This window comes from Saccopteryx bilineata, chromosome 1, assembly GCF_036850765.1.
Source record: "Saccopteryx bilineata isolate mSacBil1 chromosome 1, mSacBil1_pri_phased_curated, whole genome shotgun sequence".
NCBI classification, from domain to species: Eukaryota; Metazoa; Chordata; class Mammalia; order Chiroptera; family Emballonuridae; genus Saccopteryx; species Saccopteryx bilineata.
This window is the reverse complement of record NC_089490.1, coordinates 405,340,656-405,359,669: the sequence shown is the minus strand read 5'-3', so window position 1 is coordinate 405,359,669 and position 19,014 is coordinate 405,340,656. Positions and strand designations below refer to the sequence as shown.

Here is a 19,014-nt window from a genome sequence, read left to right as displayed (position 1 = left end):
AGGCCACGGAGCCATCCTCAGCACCCGGGCCAACTTTGCTCCAATGGAGCCTTGGCTGCGGGAGGGGAAGAGAGAGACAGAGAGGAAGGAGAGGGGGAGGGGTGGAGAAGCAGATGGGCGCTTTTCCTGTGTACCCTGGCCGGGAATCGAACCCGGGACTCCCGCACGCCAGGCCGACGCTCTACCACTGAGCCAACTGGCCAGGGTGAAGTATCAACTTATTTAGGACACTCCATCCACTGAGCCAACACAGGCCTGGCAGGCATCTTTTACTTTTAAAAATAATAATAGAATATTATATATATATATTTTTTAATTTTTTATTTATTTATTTATTCATTTTTAGAGAGGAGAGAGACAGAGAGGGAGAGAGAGGAGAGAGAGAAGGGGGGAGGAGCTGGAAGCATCAACTCCCATACGTGCCTTGACTAGGCAAGCCCAGGGTTTCAAACCGGCGACCTCAGCATTTCCAGGTCGACGCTTTATCCACTGCGCCACCACAGGTCAGAATATTATATATTTTTAAATTGATTTATTGACTTTAGAAAGAGGGGAAGGAAGAGAGACAGAAACATCAATCTGTTCCTGTACGTGCCCTGACTGGGGATCGAACCAGCAATCTCTGCTTATTGTGACCATGCTCTAACCCACCGAGCTATCTGGCCAGGTAGAAGCTTCATGCTTTGAATGTGGTGAACTCCATTACTCTGCTGTTCTTAATGCAGCCAGTGCAGGGGCTGTGTGGGGCCTTTGGTAAGCTGGCCCTGACCCCACGTAAGCCAGACGTCCACTGGGCAGCTCGCTCCCTACCTGCCATTATATACGGACCGGGCAGTCCACATGAATATCACATTATATACGGACCGGGCCGTCCACATGAATATCACATTATATACGGACCGGGCCGTCCACATGAATATCACACGCAAATGAAAATCATGAAGCTAAACATGGAAACGTAGGACAATGTATTTGATCCCGTCCCCCTTCCCCCTTTCCTCTGACTGCTGTCCATCTGTTCCTGTGTCCCTGCCTCTGTTTCTATTTTGTTCATCAGGGGTTTTTTGGGGTTTTTTTGTGGGGTTTTTTTTTTGTATTTTTCTGAAACTGGAAATGGGGAGACAGTCAGACAGACTCCCACATGTGCCCGACCGGGATCCACCAGCATGCCCACCAGGGTGCAATGCTCTGCCCATCCGGGGCGTCGCTCTGCTGAGACCAGAGCTATTCTAGCACCTGAGGCAGAGGCCATGGAGCCATCCTCAGCACCCGGGCCAACTTTGCTCCAATGGAGCCTTGGCTGCGGGAGGGGAAGAGAGAGACAGAGAGGAAGGAGAGGGGGAGGGGTGGAGAAGCAGATGGGTGCTTCTCCTGTGTGCCCTGGCCGGGAATCGAACCCGGGACTCATGCACGCCAGGCCGACGCTCTATCACTGAGCCAACCGGCCAGGGCTTGTTCCTCAGTTTACTGTGTTTGTTAGACCCCACACATAGGGAGATCATATGGTATTTTGCCGGGGTCCAGCCCCGGGGGGAATCCAGGGGTCCCACAGGAAGAGACGGCATTGGCACAAATCGAGTGAGAGAGCCGAATTCTTTTCTTTCTCTTTATTCTCTAGTTAGCATTTATTGCCAGGCATCTCCGCCAAATGCTGGTCTAGCTTTCTTTTTATGCACACACACTAAGTTACAATCACATGGTATTTTGTTTCACTATGGTTACATATTCCAGATAACAGTTAATTCATATCTATAAGCTACAAATCAGGTGGTAAGTCATTCAAAGTACAGATATACAATAACTTGAATAGCAATAACAATATCAGTACAAACTTCTAAAAGATTAGTACTAATTAATAACTCTACTGTTGTTGTGAGTCAAGGGCGCAGAGAGAGAGATTAACAGACGAAATCATCAAGGACTAGCAAAGGACCACCGCTTGCTCAGGCAAATGGCCTTGAGTTCATGCAGTGTCCTAATTTTTCTCACAAAACTTCAAAAGGCTTGCTTATTAAGAAATTGGCATAACATCAAAAGTAATTTTTGCTTAAAGATATATAGAGTGCACCTGCAAGATAGCTTAGTAGCAACATAATATCAGAAGGCATTAATTGCTATTGCTTCTACGGATCCCCCCATATTCCTCTTTATTATCTGAATGAAAAACCTTGGAAAGTATATAAATCTCATGAGAATGTCTCACTGAGAAAGCCCAGCAACTGCCTTCAGTCATAAAACAAGTCTCTTAGCAAAGCATTCTTTTCTTGCTGACTGCGCTCCCATCCCAGGCCACGCAACGGGCCATTCCATAACACCTTACCTAAGATTCTATTGTCCAGTCAAATCTTATTTATTTACTATATTCACACACTAGTTAAGTTCTAACTATATTCTTCTCAGAGTGTTCCACCATCTGCAGGTCAGGTGAGCAAGAAGAAAGGAAAGTTTCTCTACTCTATCACATGAAAAGCATAGGGAGGAAAGATGATGAATTAAGTGAAGGCCGAAAGGTGCTCTGTGCACAGCCACTGCCTCCTATCCATTTACAAGTCACAATCTATTCTTTCTAACATGATTAATAAGAAGAAATTCTCCTACAAACTTAACCCTTTACGAGGAATATCATAGCCAGTCTCTTATGTTTATGAGCCCAGTTCAAGGGGCTGGCTTACAGGCTTTTCTGTGGAACTCACACCCTCTGTCTCATTTCCAAAGAAATCACTACGAATCTACAGGGAAAGCACGGTACTATTATCCCTGTGCCACAAATAATAGCACACAACCAGAAAAGGGGAGATATAAGGCCAGATTAATTCAAAAAGTCAAAGGGGGAAGTATCGTTGTGCCTTTCCTTTGCGGTGACTTTGTCAACCCGCAGCCATTGGTCTTCTCTGCTGTGACTTTGTCAACCAGCAGCCGTTGGTCTTCTCTGCTGTGACCTTGTCAGCCAGCAGTTGTGGGTCTTCTCCTGCTGTGACCTTGTCAGCCAGCAGTTGTGGGTCTTCTCCTGCTGTGACCTTGCCAGCCAGCAGTTGTTGATCAGCTCCCGACAGTATTTGTCTTTCTCTACCTGGTTTATCTCACTTAGCATAATAATCCTGAGGACTATCCAAAAGGTAAGATTTCCTTATTTTTTCATAGCTGTGTAAATGTACCAGATCTGGGTGTTTTTTTTAATTAAAATTTTATTTATTGATTTCAGGAGACAGAGAGAGAGAGAGAGAGAAAGGGAGTAGGGAAGAGTGGGAAGCATCCACGTTTAGTTGCTTTTCGTATGTTTATTGACCGAGCAAGCCCTGAATTTTGAACTGGCGACCTCAGCCTTCCAGATGAACGCTTTATGCTCTGCGTCACCACAGGTCAGGCTATAGCAAGGGTTTTATCTGCTAGTCCACTGATGGGCACTTGGGCTGATCCAGATCCTGACTTGCACACAATGCTGCTGTGACCGTGGGGTGCATGTCCTGTTTTTAATTCGTGTTTTGGAACCCACAACTCCTAAGGTGACAGTTGGTGGACTTGCTCCAGGACTACGCACAACACAAGTTCCCTTCCGTCCCCGCTCCCTGTGAGGACAGACAGAAGACAGTGGTTAGTGGCAGGTGACAGGAGACACCTCTGTGGTGAGAAGACGGGAAGAGTGGTCGTCCCCTCCCCAGGCAGGAATCACATCGGGGAAGCTGCAGCCCACCTGCTTTCTCCACTGACCCACCGGACACCCTGCCCTGGCCCAGGTCTGCCTCTGAGATGGGGCTGGCACCCCAGTCACCATGCACGAGGGCCCCGAAGCTAGCCAGGCCCCTCCTTCAGCCCAGAGGCCGGGACGTCATGGAGAGGGCACTGTGATGCCACCCAGAGTGTTCTCCCTTCCGGCCACTCGTGGGCAGGAGGAGCCCCCGCTGGTGATAACCAGGGACTGAGGACAACAGCCCCGCCCGTCGAAACTCAGGCTCCCCGGGACCCGCCCCGCAGCCCAGGTCCTCACTCACCCTCATCCAGTGGCTCTAACTCGATGTTCACAATGTTTGGGCGACCATGATGTGAGGCCTGGGGTCTTCTGTCTCTTATTTTCTCAATGCAGAAATAGACAAAGGGCATCAAAAATGGCAACACAGCAGCAGCAAGGACAGGAATCCCGAGGACAATGAACAGGTGCCCGCTCTCTGAAACTGGGAATACAGACAAGGTCCCAGAGAGGTCAACTCTGAGCGTTCCCTCAGCAGCCACGGGACGCAGGACGGCAGCCCAGTGACGCCCGATGGGACACACCCGGAGAAAACACAAACACGGGTGAGATGTCTGCACCCCGTGATCAGGGAGCAGTGCTCAGAAGGACCAGACACGGAACCACGGAAGTGTCCGAGGAAGGAGGGAGGGATAGAGACATTGTGTGAGTACACACATGCAAACACATGTACATGCGTGCACACACAAACACACATGGACACTCACATGCACACACATGAACACTTGCATGTACACACATTCACACACAAACGCATATGCACATGCACACACATGGACACTCACACGCACACATATGTACACGCATGCACACACACATTGACACAAAAACACATATGCACACGCACACACACATGGACACTCACATGCACACACACCGGGATATTATTCCCCATAACAAAGATGGAAATCCTGCCACGTGTAAGGACAGGGAAGGACCTTGAGGACAAGGATGTATGAGTCACAGGGGAAGGGGACAGGAGGAGGGCTGCTGTGTGTATGTGTGTGTGTGTGTGTGTGTGCAGGCGGGGAGGGGAGGGAACAGACGTGGACACAGACAGACAGACAGACAGCGCTCAGCAGGAGCCCGTACTCTGGGCAGGGCCTCCCTCACGTCTCTCAGTCAGTCTAGAGCAGCCTCGTGGACCACAGGGTGACACTCACGTCCAGTGCCCTCCTTCCCGGCACTGAGGTCACAGGGACCCCTCTGTCTCACAAGGTGGACGATGTCCTGTGTCTGTCCCTTTCTCAACAAGCTCGCTCAGCGGAACACCACACAGGCCGTGACTCGAGAGAATGGGGCCCAAGGGGCCACCTGATAAACGAGGCCTTGGGAGAAACTCACTTGACACCACAGATGTCACCTGGGTCACTGTGTAGGACCAGGCAACCCTCAGCAAAGACATGGACCAAATTCACATGAAGCCCAGGCCATCCTGACGGAAGGACAGGACACTGCCTGGCTGCCCACCCCTCCCATCAGCTCTGAAAGCTGTGCCTTCAACCCCTGTGGTCACTTCCACTGCCTCCGTCCTCTGTCCCCACTGAGGCAGGTCCCAGCCCCTCCGCAGCACTGGAATCTGGTGCACCCAGCACCCCGCCCTGTTCTATGAACACCCTGCCCTCAGAGACTCCTCCAGCTCCCCCTTGAGTCCCCCCACACCCTGTGGGGGCTCCGGGCCTGCCCAGGGGGCTCTGAAAGGGGGCTGGGAAAGATGTGGAATGCACCCCTAGAGAGGCACCGGCACCCGGCCCCCCACCCCTGGGGGAGGGCGGCGCTCTGGGACCCAGGACTCCTCCACAGGCCTCCCCCCTCAATCACCTCTCCAGCCCCTCCCTCCTGAGCAGCAGCCCTGATGTATAGTTGTCACGTGTCCACGGGGTGTCCCAGGCAGCATGTCTAACCCCAAACCTGGACACGAATCCCGGGAACGGATGGCATCTCCCTCCACCCCCGGGGCTGAAGCTGAACCCCTCCAGTTCTTACTCCCCTTCCTGAACCAGCACCAACCCCGGTCCTCCCACGTCTGCCCACTGCAGCCACGGGCCCAGGCCACCATGTCTTGGGGCCTCCCTGGTCTCCCTGCCTCCCTCCATTCCTCCACGGGAGAGGGGCTGCTGATCCTTCCAAAACTCAAAGGCCAGACCTAAGCTCCCTCCATGTGCACAAGGCCCTTGCAGACCCGGCCAGAGGCCCAGCTCCAGCCTCCCCAGCCTCCCCAGCCTCCCCGACCCGCGGCCCCAGGGCCTTCTGCAAAGCAGTGCAGTCTGTCTCCAGCCTCAGGGCCTATGCTGCTCCCTGCCCACCCCTCCTCCTGCTCCTCTGGGCTCAGCCCACCTGCCCTCCCTGCCAGCCGTCTTCCTCAGGAGCCCAGTGCTGGGGGCTCAGACTCAGGTCCGAGTCTACGGCTCCCGCCTTGGGACCAGGCTTGGCCAGCCTGCTGTCTGCCCAGCGGAGCTCCTGTGGCCCTCCGCAAGGCACCCCACCTAAGGAATACCGGCTGGAAGGACGCAGCCAAGGTCCTGGCAGACTGTGCAGCCCAGAGGGAAGGAACCCGGGCTCCGAACCACCCGGTGGGCTGCGGCTCACCCAGCAGCGTGTGCAGAGGGTGGCGAGCGACCCAGAGGAAGCACTCGAGTGACACTTCAGGCTTTGGGGCTGTGTGTTCCAGCTGTCAGCCCACCTGACAGTCACACAGATGAATGTCCCCCTTCACTGTCATGGCCTGTCCCCCGCCACCGCCCAGCCTGAGACAGCTGCACCTTGCTGCTGGGGGGTACCAGGGGCCTGGCGAGTCTGGCAAAGCAGGTGTTCCATGCACGCTTACTGAGTAGTGACTCAATTAAAGTGACAGACCAACCTAAGTAACCGTCCCCCCCCCCCCCTCCGAGGGACAGCTTCCCACTGCGGTCGAGGGCCTGATGCTTCCGCCTGGGGTGTCTCTTCTCCAGTGTCGCTGACACACCTCCGCTCATACGGGTTCCGGATTCCCTCACAACCTCCTGCCCAGTGACACGTGGGTGGTCGGACGGCACCAATGCCAAGACGGTGGCTTAGCTCTGCCCCAGGGGCACCATCTCATATGACTCTGATGAGAAAGTAAGTCCCAGAGATATGAGTTCACAGATGGGCAAGTGTCTGCAGCCTAGAGATACATACATTTTATTCTCCTTTGGAAACGCAGCGAAGCGTCCTGGCATGATCCCTGGTCCGCCTTGACACCCGGGAATGGTGGCCATTCTGCAGACAGTCCCCTGAGCTGCACAGGGCGGCACTCAGGGTCCCTGCTTTAGTCACACTGCCCGGGCTGCAGGCCTGGCTCCACCTCTGACTCTGGACAAATCACGGAGCTTCTCTGGACCCCAGGAGTCAGGCTGCCCAGGAAGACAGGGCAGCGGCTACACGAAGGGTTGCTCTGAGGATCACCGGCCATGGCCGATGCACAGACCAGAGCTGACACAGACTCGCGCTGACAGAAATGCCAGCCACATTATCACCGTGAGACCGGTGCATTAAACGGTATCAAAAATCAAGCTGGGTGCCTGACCTGTGGTGGTGCAGTGGATAAAGCATCAGCCTGGAACGCTGAGGTCGCTGGTTCGAGTCCTGGGCTTGCCCGGTCAAGGCACATCCAAGAAGAAACTACAAGTTGCTGCCTGCTTCCCCTTCACCCTTTCTCTCTCTTTTTCTCTAAAAATTAATAAATAAAATCTTTAAAAAAAAAAGCAGGCTGGGCCCTGGCCGGTTGGCTTGGTGCATAGAGCATTGGCCCTGTGTGTGGCCCGGGTTCGATTCCCTGTCAGGGCACACAGGAGAAGTGACCAACTGCTTCTCTTCCCCCCCGCTCCCCTTCTTGCTCCTCCTCTGTCACAGCCAGTGGACCAGACTGCTCTGAGAGCTCGCCCTGGATGCTGCGGATAGCTCAGTTGAGTCGAGCATGCATGTGGAAGTCTATCTCCCCTCCTCTCACTTAAGAAAATAAAATAAAGCCAAGATGTATGTCTGACCTAAGCGGAGGCCACCAGAGTGCCTGAGTCTGCAGGCAAGGCTTTGGAGAGTGGCGCCGTCCCCCTGGGGTCCTCAGAGATGAGCCTCCTCTCCCTGACCGGCTGCAGGCACCTGCAAGCTACAGGGAGACGCTGTGCAGCCGGTGTCATCACAGGGGACCCGACATCTGAGTCAGTGCAGAAGTGACCAGAAAGGGGAGACTATTCTAGACGAGGGCCTCCCTCCCTGAAGAGTCTGGGGAGGGGGTCACTTTTGATGAATGCAAGCTTGCAAACAAAAGGCAACCAGACACTGGACACCAAGACCATCCAGAACTCAGGTAGTTCTGTGAAGCCTTTTCCATGTCACTGAAGATGTGTGGTCTTTGAGGGGAAGCCTGGGGACAGGTGTGTGGGGGTGGCAGAGAGCAGGGGGGCTGTGTCCCAGGACAGGGCTGCGGCTGGTGGAGGCGTACGGTGAAGGACCAGGCACCTGTCAGCCATCCAGACATCCTGGGCGGTTAAACCCAACCTAAGTATCGGTTGTCAAGACGGGGCCATTCTCTCTCTCTCTCTCTCTCTCTCTCTCTCTCTCTCTCTCTCTCTCTTTCACAGAGAGATAGAGACATAGAGACAAAGAAACACTGATTTGTTGTTCCATTTATTTCTACATTCAATGGTTGATTCTATTTTTTTTAACGTATACTTTTAAAAATTGTTTTGAGAGAGAGACAGGAAGGGAGGGAGCTGAGAAACATCAGCTGGTTGTTGCATCACTTTAGTTGTTGTTCATTGACTGCTTCTCATACATGGCTTGACTGGGGGCTCAAGTCAAGCCAGTGACCGCTTGCTCAAGCTGACTTTTGGGATCAGACCAGCAACCACGGGATCACATCGATGATTCCACTCTCAAGCTGATGACCTTAGGGTTTTGAACCTAGGATCTCAGTGTCTCAGGTCGACGCTCTACCCCATGTGCCACCAATGCTCAGGCTCATTAGTTGATTCATGTGTGCATTCTCCATGTCCTAACAGGAGATTAAATCTGCAACCTTGCATATCCAAACAATGCTCCTACCAACTGAGCTACCCAGCCCCGATTCTTACTAAGACTCTGAAACCTCAAGTTCTAAAGCAATGAAAAAAAAAAAAAAAATGTCATTTATATTACAAAATGGACCAAGAACACACTTTCATTTAAAAGACCATGAGACCCCTTCTCTCTCTCTTCCTCTCCCACAGCCACGGCTCGATTGATTCCAGCGAGTTGGCCCCATGCTGAGGACGGCTCCTGGGGGAGCCTCCACACTTCAGGTGCTAAAAACAGCTTGTTTGCCAAACAGCAGCCCTACATGGGCAAAGCATCGCCAGTAGGGGGCTTGCCTGGTGGATCTCACTGGGGTACATGTGGGAGTCTCTCTGTCTCCCTCTCACTTAAAAAAAAAAAAAAAAAAAAAAAGACAATGAGAGCCTGGCCAGATAGCTTAGTTAGTTAGAGCATCATCCAGAAGTGCAAAGGTTGCTGGTTCAATTCCCAATCAGGGCACATACAGAAACAGCTCAATGTTCCTGTGTCCCACCACCTGCTTTGGTGAAATCAATAAATAGAAAAAAATTTTAATTAATAATAACAATAAAAGACACGAAAACCAAGCTGCACTTTTCTGCCTGGTCAGCACCTATTCTGGGCCAAGTGCCCCCTAAAGGTCTTGACATCCACTGCCCCTCACCCCTGCACATTGGAGGAAGGAGTGTTCCCAATGGACCCCAAGGAAGGGGCAGAAATGGGAACTCTGAGTCCGAGATATGAACCACGGGAGGGAGGCCTGGCTCTGGGGTGGGTGGAGACTGACCTGGAATCCAGGCACACCTGTGGGTGGCATGTGGAGGGCCTAGAAGGCGGGCACTAGTGTTGCCCATCAGCCCTGCCATCTGGGTGCTCCCCACCAGGAATCCCAGCCCGTACTGGGTCGGGGGGGGGGGGAGCAGGGGCACCATGGGGCGCCCAGGGAGCCTGGCACAGCTTGAACTGTGGGCAGGTGCAGTGTCTCAGAAGAACAGGCATCTAATTTTCTCCAGCCAGGAGTACACACTGCACACTGCGCTTTTCCCCAGGAAACTGGCTCCAGACTGTCAGGAATCGGCCCGCCCTCTGATCTTTCCAGCACCTGCAGCGTGACTCTTCAGATGTCCACCAGTGGACGCCCTTGTCTGCCCCCGAGGACAGCAGGGGCTCGGGAGGCAGAGCCGGAGCTGCTCGGGGGGAACCTCTCCGGGGGCAATAAAGCGGGTAACGACGCCCTGGCCAGGCTGACCCCAAAGGCCACTCTGTTATCCGCGATGACGCCCCGTCCTGTGCCTGTCTCCCTGGCGTCCCCGCCGCAGTTGCTTGAGTGCCAAACCTACGCGTTCGCCGCCCACCCCGGGTACTGCCCGGTCTGGAGCACAATCCTCGGGCTCGGCCTGTCCCTTAAATCCAGCTGGGGTAGGAGCGGGGCCGCCGGCGGGGGAAGCACGGGGTCACCTCGGGCGTGGGCAGGCGACCCCCTGTCAATTTCCAAGGGAGCTGGAGGGTGGGCAAGCGGTTAACTCGGCGGGGCCCAGGCAGGGGCGGTCCCAACAGGGTGCGACCAGCGCAGGCCCAGCCCGCTGGGGTCCCGAGGTCGCCGGCGCCCGGCCAGGGTCTCTCCTCCATCCCGCCGACCGGAGCCCCCAGCGTCTAGCCCCGGCACTGCCCGGGGACCCGCCCCTCGCGTCCAAGGACCCGGCCTCTCAGACCTGGGGTCACCCCTCTCTCGGCCTGGAGACCCGCCCCTCAGACTCGGGGTCACCCACCGCCCCGCCGCGCACTCACCCTGCTTCCAGAAGGAACCTGCCATCATCCTACGAATCCCGGACCAGCACCTGCAGAGAGATGTCCGCAGAATCTTATGCAACCGCCAACCCGGAAGTTCCGCCCTACACTGGGCTAGTCTTCCGAGACAAGCCGGTCGCCGAGCAACCGAAAGACACCACCAGCCCGGAGCATTCTGGGAGTTGTAGTCCTTGACTTTGGCGAGCTCTCAGCAGTTCAGCCTCAGGACCTGGTCCCTTTTGGGGAAGAGGCTGGAGACCAGGACCCGCATGGGACGCGTGGGGGAATTACAGTCTAGCCACGAGTTGGGTGGGGCACGTTAAACACAAATCATGTCATGCATGTGTGCCTAAGCCGTGACCCAAATGGCCTGGGGACAAACTGCAGCCAGGTGGTCAGAGAGGGCCTCTCCGGGCTGGAATGGGCTCCTCGGGGTGAATGGCTGCTTCAGAGGAGACTTAGAAAAAGGGGATGGGGATGAACGTGGCGTGCATTCCAGGAAGAGGGGACTGGCCTGCACGTGGACCCAGCAAAAAGCAAGGCACTTAGAGATTCAGTGTGACCACAGGACACGGGGCTTAAGGCACAGGCTGAGGCTGACACCTCCTCCAATGTCAACCCTGGGGGAGCTCCACCCTGGGTGTGACAGGAGGGCATGGCCAGCTGTGTGCTTTGATGTTCATTCCAACTGCCCAGTGCAGGCAGCGTGGATTCAGGAAAGCCTACAGGGGAGCAAGACTGATCAGTGGTCAGCAGGGGAGTGAACTGGCCCCGTGGGGTGAGCACAGCTGTGGAAGGACCACAGAAGGCCACTGATGCTGATTCCAGTGGCGTCAGGTGGGAGGTGGGTGGAGATGATGCCCAGGTTCCTGGACAAGAGGGTGGGTGGTGTGGCATTTACGTCATTGATGGACTAACTGGAGTTGAAGGTGCTTGGTGCTCCAGGGGAATGAGTGGCCGAGTTGTGACTGTTGCCAAGGACTGGTGAAGTTTGGGTGAGTGAGGGTGGGGCCCCCATTTTGAGCTGAGCCCTGGAAGGACTGTGCTGTCCTTTCCTGAGACAGAGACCCGTGGGAAGGCCACAAACCAGGAAGAGGCTTCTCTGGGCTTTGATCTCTACTCCGGAGCCCCTGCACCCCCAGGGCACATCCCTGGTGTCTGTGACGTTCTCTGGGCAAGACACCACCTTCCAAGGACATCACACCCAAGAGTATGTACCCAACAGGAATGACAAAAACAAACAAACAAACATTACTTAAGATACAATTTTATTACAGAAAGAAATATTATAACAGCATGTGAAATACTGTCTTCCTGGTTAAAGAAAACTTATACGAGCATGTAAAAAGTTTATTTAAGATATAAATTTAGGCCTGACCGGTGGTGGTGCAGTGGATAAAGCATCGACCTGGAAATGCTGAGGTCGCCGGTTCGAAACCCTGGGCTTGCCTGGTCAAGGCACATATGGGAGTTGATGCTTCCAGCTCCTCCCCCCTTCTCTCTCTCTCTCTCTGTCTCTCTCTCCTCTCTCTCCCTCTCTGTCTCTCTCTCTCTCTCTCTCCTCTCTAAAAATGAATAAATAAAATTTAAAAAATAAATTAAAAAAAAAAAGATATAAATTTAAGTACATAAAGAAAAATATAAAAGCATGTATTAAGCACTACATTCATTGGCTAAAACAATATCTTTGGAATTGATTGTTAAACAGTGTAAGGCACTTGACAAATGTCTCCGTAACTGTTACTGTCACCCACGCCTCCGCCCCCCAGATAGTGTAATGACCACTCAGAGCGCTTATAGGGCTCCGTGTCACTGACTTGCTCACACATTTCACCCAGTTCAGGCCACACTGTTCCAGGTCATGGGGACATCACAGTAACTTGGAGATCAAGGAGTTGGTGGGGACAGAAGACAACCATCAACCCCCCCCCTGCTCACACAGCCTAGAAGAGGGTCTGTGGAACGTGAGCCCACCCCGCACAATAAAAGGGTCAATTCCCAAGCAGCTTGGGGACCCTGAATAACCTAAGGACCTGCCACAGGTCAGCCACACTGGCCACAGGGAGCCCTGGACGGGCCGTGTCCAGCAGAGAAGCTCTCTTGCTGCACGGACCTCCCACTGGAAGCTTCACAGGGAATCCAGACAAAAAAGGGGCTGAGCCCCGTCTGGGATTCATGAAGCTTCCAATGGGATCAGACCCAGGAAAGAAGATCACCCCTCCCCATTCAGGATGCTGCTTAAAGTCACACCCTGTGCCCAGAGTCTACTCTAATATGGGGTCTCTGCATGCCTACCTAAGATATTTTCAGCAACCAAGTGGTTTATAATATTGTGCAATTCCTCGTGGAGCTCCATTTTATGAAGGGCCGCCATGAGTGTGAACGGGAACGCGTCCCTTCCCAGCCTGTTCTTCCAGCGGACGAGCATCTTGTAACATTGTTCCCTCAGATTCCCTGGGTTCTCGTGTTCACAAATATCAATGTCATTTTCTCCGAGTCCGACAAGCCTCATGAACATCTTCCAGTCTTTCGCCGGAACATTACGTACAAATTCATAACAGATCTTATTCTTGGCTGAGAAAACAGAAATCAGAAAGGAAGACTTGGTTACAATTCCGGAAGGCTCACGAAGCGTCGCTGTAACCATTCTCACCTTCCTCCAGGCCCGGCTCCTGCATGGCCCCGGGGAGGGGGGCCCTGGGCCACCCAGGCTGACCTGGAAGAAGTGCAGGGGCTATGGGACCAGGTGACCGTGGTTAGCCCTGACCTGCCATGGCTCTCGACCTGCCTGTTCCTCATTCACTCTGCAGCCAGTGAGCTGTGAAGGGACCTTGTATCCTGGGAATGCCGGACCGGGGCGGGATAAGGAGTCTGCTGGGGTCGGCCCCGCCCTTCCTCCCCACCTCACCAGAGCGGCCATGAGGCGTCAGGACAGCAGGCTGATGCCAGGGGGCCGAGTATAGGATCTGACACCTGGGGCTGAATTCTGTGGCCTCGCTGGGCTGTGGACCGTCTGATATCTAAGTCTATAAAGAGGGTGGATCCCCACAGCTGTCAGAGAGGATGAGATGAGAAATAGCACCAGGCTATTTACATAATTCCCCTTTCCAGAATTCAGACATTAGACCTTCACACCAAACAAGAAAGAGTTACACCTCATCAGTCACTGTAACTGAAGAATTTGAATGACTTACCATCACAGGACGTGTCCTGCAGAAAATACTGTTGTTTATATTCCTGCAGAGAAAAGACAATGAAATTGTACCAGGAGAAGACACCTATGTGAACACTTGCAGGAAATTCACAGAAAACTAAAGTGTCATTGGGTCTGTGTGGCAGCAGTGGGTGGGGGCAGGGCGGCCTTTGTAACCACACTCCAGAAGTCACTAGCTGTCCCCCCCAGGGGGAGCAGGGAGTTCACAGCCACCTGCCTCTGTGTCACACTCCCCCAGAACACGGCCTGGGCCTGGGGACAACACTGCGTTGTCCCACTGCCCCAGCTCTGGAGGGCGAGAGTCCAGGGCCTGGATGCTCTGAGTGTTCACCTGACCCCTCCCAGAACCGGGCCCAGGGGAGACGCCTGGACCAGAACCTCCCTCACGGCCTCGGATGGAACCAGCCCTGCCGACACCTCGACCTTGGACATCCTGTCTCCCGAACTGGGACAGTGAACTTGTGGTGTTTACGCTGCCTGGTCTGTGTGCTCTGCCGTGGTCGCCCCAGGAAACCCAGACAAGAACTGACGAGAGCGCAGAGGGAGCAGTTACCACAGCCCTGCACACAGTAGGTGCTCTATAAGCGCAGGCTGCACTGTTACGCAGACCCTCCCAGGGAGCTCACTCACCTGCTCCAGGTGCCTGAGAGAGGCTGCCGCCTCAGCCTGAGCCTGCAGCCCCGGGGCCGGGGGAGCAGCAGTTTGCAGCTCCTGCTCTGGGGCTGCCTGGCTTTCTCTGGCCACCACCTCCTGCAGCTCAGTGTCCTCCCCAGGCTCCTCTGAGGGTCCTGGGCGGGTCCCGGCCCTGGGTGCCAGGGCTGAGTCCCCCTCCTGCAGCAAAGTTTCTACCTCACCAGCCTTATTCACCTCTGTTCCCCATCTCCTTCTCTCTGCACAAACCGGCTTGTCCTTCAGCACTACACCATCTTGGCTGCTTCTCCTCTCCTCCACATGGCCTTTCTCTGCCCTCCTCCTAGAACACAATCACTCTTCCCCTAGAAGGTAATCTCTCATCTTTTTTTTTTTAATTTTTTAAAATTTATTTATTTATTTTTTACAGAGACAGAGAGTGAGTCAGAGAGAGGGATAGACAGGGACAGACAGACAGGAATGGAGAGAGATGAGAAGCATCAATCATTAGTTTTTCATTGCCCGTTGCAACACCTTAGTTGTTCATTGATTGCTTTCTCATATGTGCCTTGACCGCTAGGCCTTCAGCAGACCGAGTAGCCCCTTGCTGGAGCCAGCGACCTTGGGTTCAAGCTGGTGGGCTTTTCCTCAAACCAGATGAGCCTGCACTCAAGCTGGTGACCTGGTCTCGAATCCGGGTCCTCTGCATCCCAGTCCGACGCTCTATCCACTGCGCCACCGCTGGTCAGGCAATCCCTCATCTTTTAAAAACCCTTTGAGCCTGACCTGTGGTGGCGCAGTGGATAAAGCATTGACCTGGAAATGCTAAGGTCGCCGGTTCGAAACCCTGGGCTTGCCTGGTCAAGGCGCATATGGGAGTTGATGCTTCCAGCTCCTCCCCCTTCTCTCTCTCTCTCTCTCTCTCTCTCTCTCTCCCCCCCCTCTCTCTCTCCTCTCTAAAATGAATAAATAAAATAAAAATAAAAAAAATTAAAAAAAAAAAAAAAATAAAAAATAAAAACCCTTTGATGCGAAAGCCCTCCCTCAACACACTTTAATATAATCACGCCCATCCCAAGCAAGAAGGGCAACTAATATCATCACCTGGGAGGCAGGCTTCCACGTGGGCAGCGCCATCTTTAACAAAGTGAGCATAATATATTTTATCTGCCCAACAACATCACTGAAAAGTGTCCATTGGAAAGAGCGGCATTTGGTACCTACACACCATTGTGCAACCATCAGACTTATTTTGGTAATTACAAAGTTGGAAGTTATTGCAAAGGAAACTTAAAAAAAAATCAAAAACCTTTTCAAAGAGGAAAAGAGGCTGAGACAAGAGAATGCGTCTTTCCGGTCGGGCACCCGGCCGGGCCAAGAACAGGGAGGCTATCAATCCCACACCGACCCAGCTGCCATCTCAGCCCACGCTGGTCCCACCGAGTCTGGAAGAACACTGAGGGCAGCTGTGTCCTGGACTCCAGCACCCAGGGCCCCGCCCCAGCCCCACCTGGCTGCCCCTGAAGTCTCATTTCCTGCACCTGCCCCTCCCAACACCGCCCATTCTCCCAGCTCCCGGAGGCTGGAAGTCCCGCATCAAGGTGTCGCAGGTGTTTCTCTGAGCGAGAGGGACTCTGCTTCAGCCTTTCCCCCGCGCCTGGGGCTGCTGACAATCATGGCGGTCCTTGTACAAGCGTCACTGTCTCTCCCTCTGCCTCCCTGTCTGTGCCCCAATCTCCCCGTTGGGTAAGGACAGGAGTCGCCTCGGACAGAGCCCTCTAGTCCTCTATGGCCTCACCTTTCCCCTCAACTCACGTTCATTCAGTCCCAGCAAGAATGTAGGAACAGTCTAAAAAGACACAATTTCTTTTTAATTTTATTTATATATATTTTTTCTGAGAGAGAGGGTGACAGACAGACAGGAAGGGAGAGAAATTAGAAGCATCAACTCCTAGTTCAGGCTCCTGACTTGTTCACTGATTGCTTTCTCAGATGAGCCTGATTGAGTGACCCCTTGCTCAAGCCAGCGACTTTGGGCTTCAATCAAGAGACCTTTGGGCTCAAGCCAGAGAGCATGGGATCATGTCTGTGATCCCACACTCAAACTGGTGCCCTCCCGGGGTTCTAACATGGGTCCTCAGCGTCCCACATCCAGGCTCTATACACTGCACCACCACCTGGTCAGGCGACCTCAGCATTTCCAGGTCGACGCTTTATCCACTGCGCCACCACAGATCAGGCCTTGACAGTCCAGCTTCCCCTTTAAACCCCCCCACGCCCTGTGGGGGCTCCCGGCCTGCCCAGGGGGCTCTGAAAGGGGGCTGAGAAAGGTGTGGAATGCACCCCTAGAGAGGCACCTGCACCCGGACACCCACCCCTGGGGGAGGGCGGCCCTCTGGGACCCAGGACTCCTCCACAGGCCTCCCCCTCCCAACAACCTCTCCAGCCCCTCCCTCCAGAGCAGCAGCCCTGATGTCTAGCTGTCACGTGTCCACGGGGTGTCCCGGGCAGCCTGTCTTACCCCCAAACCTGGACACGAGTTCCGGGAACGGATGGCATCTCCCTCCACCCCCAGGACTGAAGCTGAACCCCTCCAGTTCTTACTCCCCTTCCTGAACCAGCACTAACCCCGGTCCTCCCACGTCTGCCCACTGCGGCCACGGGCCCAGGACACCATCTCCTCACTGGTCTCCCTGCCTCCCTCCATTCCTCCACGGGAGAGGGGCTGCTGATCCTTCCAAAACTAAAAGGCCAGACCTAAGCTCCCTCCATGTGCACAAGGCCCTGGCAGACCTGGCCCGAGGCCCAGCTCCAGCCTCCTCAGCCTCCCTGACCTGTAGCCTCAGGGCCTTCTGCAAAGCAGTGCAGTCTGTCTCCAGCCTGAAGATCCGTGGTGCTCCCTGCCCGGACCCCTCCTCCTACTCCTCTGGGCTCAGCCCATCCCGCCCTCCCTGCCAGCCTGCCTTTCTCAGGAGCCCAGTGCTGGGGGCTCAGGCACAGGTCCGAGTCTCCGGCTCTTGCTTGGGTCTGGCTTGGCCAGCAGGCTCTCTGCCCAGCGGAGCTCCTGGGGCCCTCCCTCCACATGGCAGTCTGTCCGAGAGAACATTGGCTTGCATGGTAGCAGCCGAGACCCTGGAAGACTGTGCCGGCAGAATGAGATCCCGGGCTCCGAACCAGCTGACAGGACGTGTCACACCCAGCAGTGTGGGCTAGAAAATGCCCTACTCCTTCTGGAAGTCAGTCTCAGCCGCCCCTTAGAGCAGCCGGCTCCTACAGCTCCTGAACTTGCCCGCAATGCACGAGAGGGAGACATTGGTGTAAAGCCAGTAGGCACAGCCACCATCACAACCGCCTGGCCCTTGCAGGTTCGCATTGGATTTGGACAGACAGTAATGAAACAACGGAGCCAAGAACTGGTGGGCCATTACCTTTAATCCTAGCTTGCACCTGGTGGGCAAGAAATACACACAGTGGGAAAATTCTTCCCTTTCCATTCACGGCTCCCAAAGCCATTGACTTAGCCGAGTTTCCTAGAATTAAATGTTTCTAGCTCACCAGCCTTATTCACCTCTGTTCCCCATCTCCTCCTCTCTGCACAAACTCTGCTAGAACTGGCTTCTCCTTCAGCACTTCACCATCTTGGCTGCTTCTCCTCTCTTCCACATGGCCTTTCTCTGCTCTCCTCTCTGCTCTCTCCTCTAATGCTAATCTCAGGAACAGAGAGCAAGCTCCTGGTCTGCCCCACTTTATAGTGTAGATCAGTGGTAATCAACCTCTTCCCTACCGCCCAGTAGTGGACGTTCCAGCTTTCATGGTGGGCAATAGAGGAGCAACCAAATTATAAATAAAAAGATAGATTTAACAATAGTAAGTTGTTTTATAAAGATTTATTCTGCCAAACTTAGCGAAAATCCAACATAAAGTACTTGTTAAGTAATTATTATTATATGCTTTAACTTGCTGTAACTCTGCTTTATAAATTTTGTAAAGTAAAGTTACTTCCCTACTTTATAAATCACCATTACTGTGGAACTGGTGGGTGGTAGAAAATTTTACTACTAACAGAGATACGAAAGTGGGCGGTAGATTTAAAAAGGTTGACTACCTATAGTGTAGATTCAAAACCTTTAATCCGATATACAAACAATGAAGTCTCTGATACAAAGTCACTTATCTAAGGCATAATGGGATTCCTCATGAGAGTGCACCACCCCACATCAAAAAGGGTGGGAAAGGCTTAGTCCTAAAACCAAGCCCCAGGCTACAAGAATCCTGCCTGCCCACAGCCCGCCACCAACACACATTAATATAATCACGCCCATTCCAAGCAAGAAGGGCAACTAATAATCTGACTTCTGGTGGCGCAGTGGATAAAGCATCGACCTAGGAGGAACACTGAGGTTGCCGGTTCAAAACCCTGCACTTGTCTGCTCAAGGCATATATGGGAGTTGATGCTTCCTGTTCCTCCCCCCTTTCTCTCTTTCTCTCTCTCCCTCACTCCTCTCTAAAAATGAATAAATAAAAATTTAAAAAGGGGAAATTAATATATATTATCACCTCGGTGATGGGCTTCCACATGGGCAG

At 53.6% G+C, this 19,014-nt stretch overlaps 1 protein-coding gene and 1 long non-coding RNA gene across 2 annotated transcripts; both read right to left on the bottom strand.

The window, feature by feature from the left end:
• Window positions 1–1,592: 1,592 nt before the first annotated feature.
• Window positions 1,593–10,721, bottom strand: LOC136319044 (uncharacterized). Its single transcript, XR_010728170.1, has 3 exons — window positions 10,586–10,721; window positions 3,990–4,169; window positions 1,593–3,566 (listed from the first exon to the last, which is right to left on the bottom strand). It is a non-coding gene; the product is annotated as an uncharacterized lncRNA (long non-coding RNA).
• A 1,505-nt stretch (window positions 10,722–12,226) lies between these two features.
• On the bottom strand, window positions 12,227–17,136 carry LOC136319740 (tumor necrosis factor receptor superfamily member 10B-like). Its single transcript, XM_066252866.1, has 4 exons — window positions 17,058–17,136; window positions 14,430–14,587; window positions 13,780–13,822; window positions 12,227–13,159 (listed from the first exon to the last, which is right to left on the bottom strand). Exons 1-4 carry the CDS (start codon window positions 17,134–17,136, stop codon window positions 12,855–12,857), a joined length of 585 nt encoding a protein of 194 aa, XP_066108963.1. The 3' UTR covers window positions 12,227–12,854.
• Window positions 17,137–19,014: the final 1,878 nt, after the last annotated feature.

Coding starts and splice junctions, on each gene's coding strand:
- LOC136319740 (XM_066252866.1), bottom strand. CDS start 17,136: ATGGAGGGAGGCAGGGAGACCAGTGAGGAGATGGTGTCCTGGGCCCGT. Junction 13,823..14,429: donor CTCTCAGGCACCTGGAGCAG/GTGAGTGAGCTC, acceptor TTTTCTCTGCAG/GAATATAAACAACAGTATTT. Junction 13,160..13,779: donor GCAGGACACGTCCTGTGATG/GTAAGTCATTCA, acceptor CTGTTTTCTCAG/CCAAGAATAAGATCTGTTAT.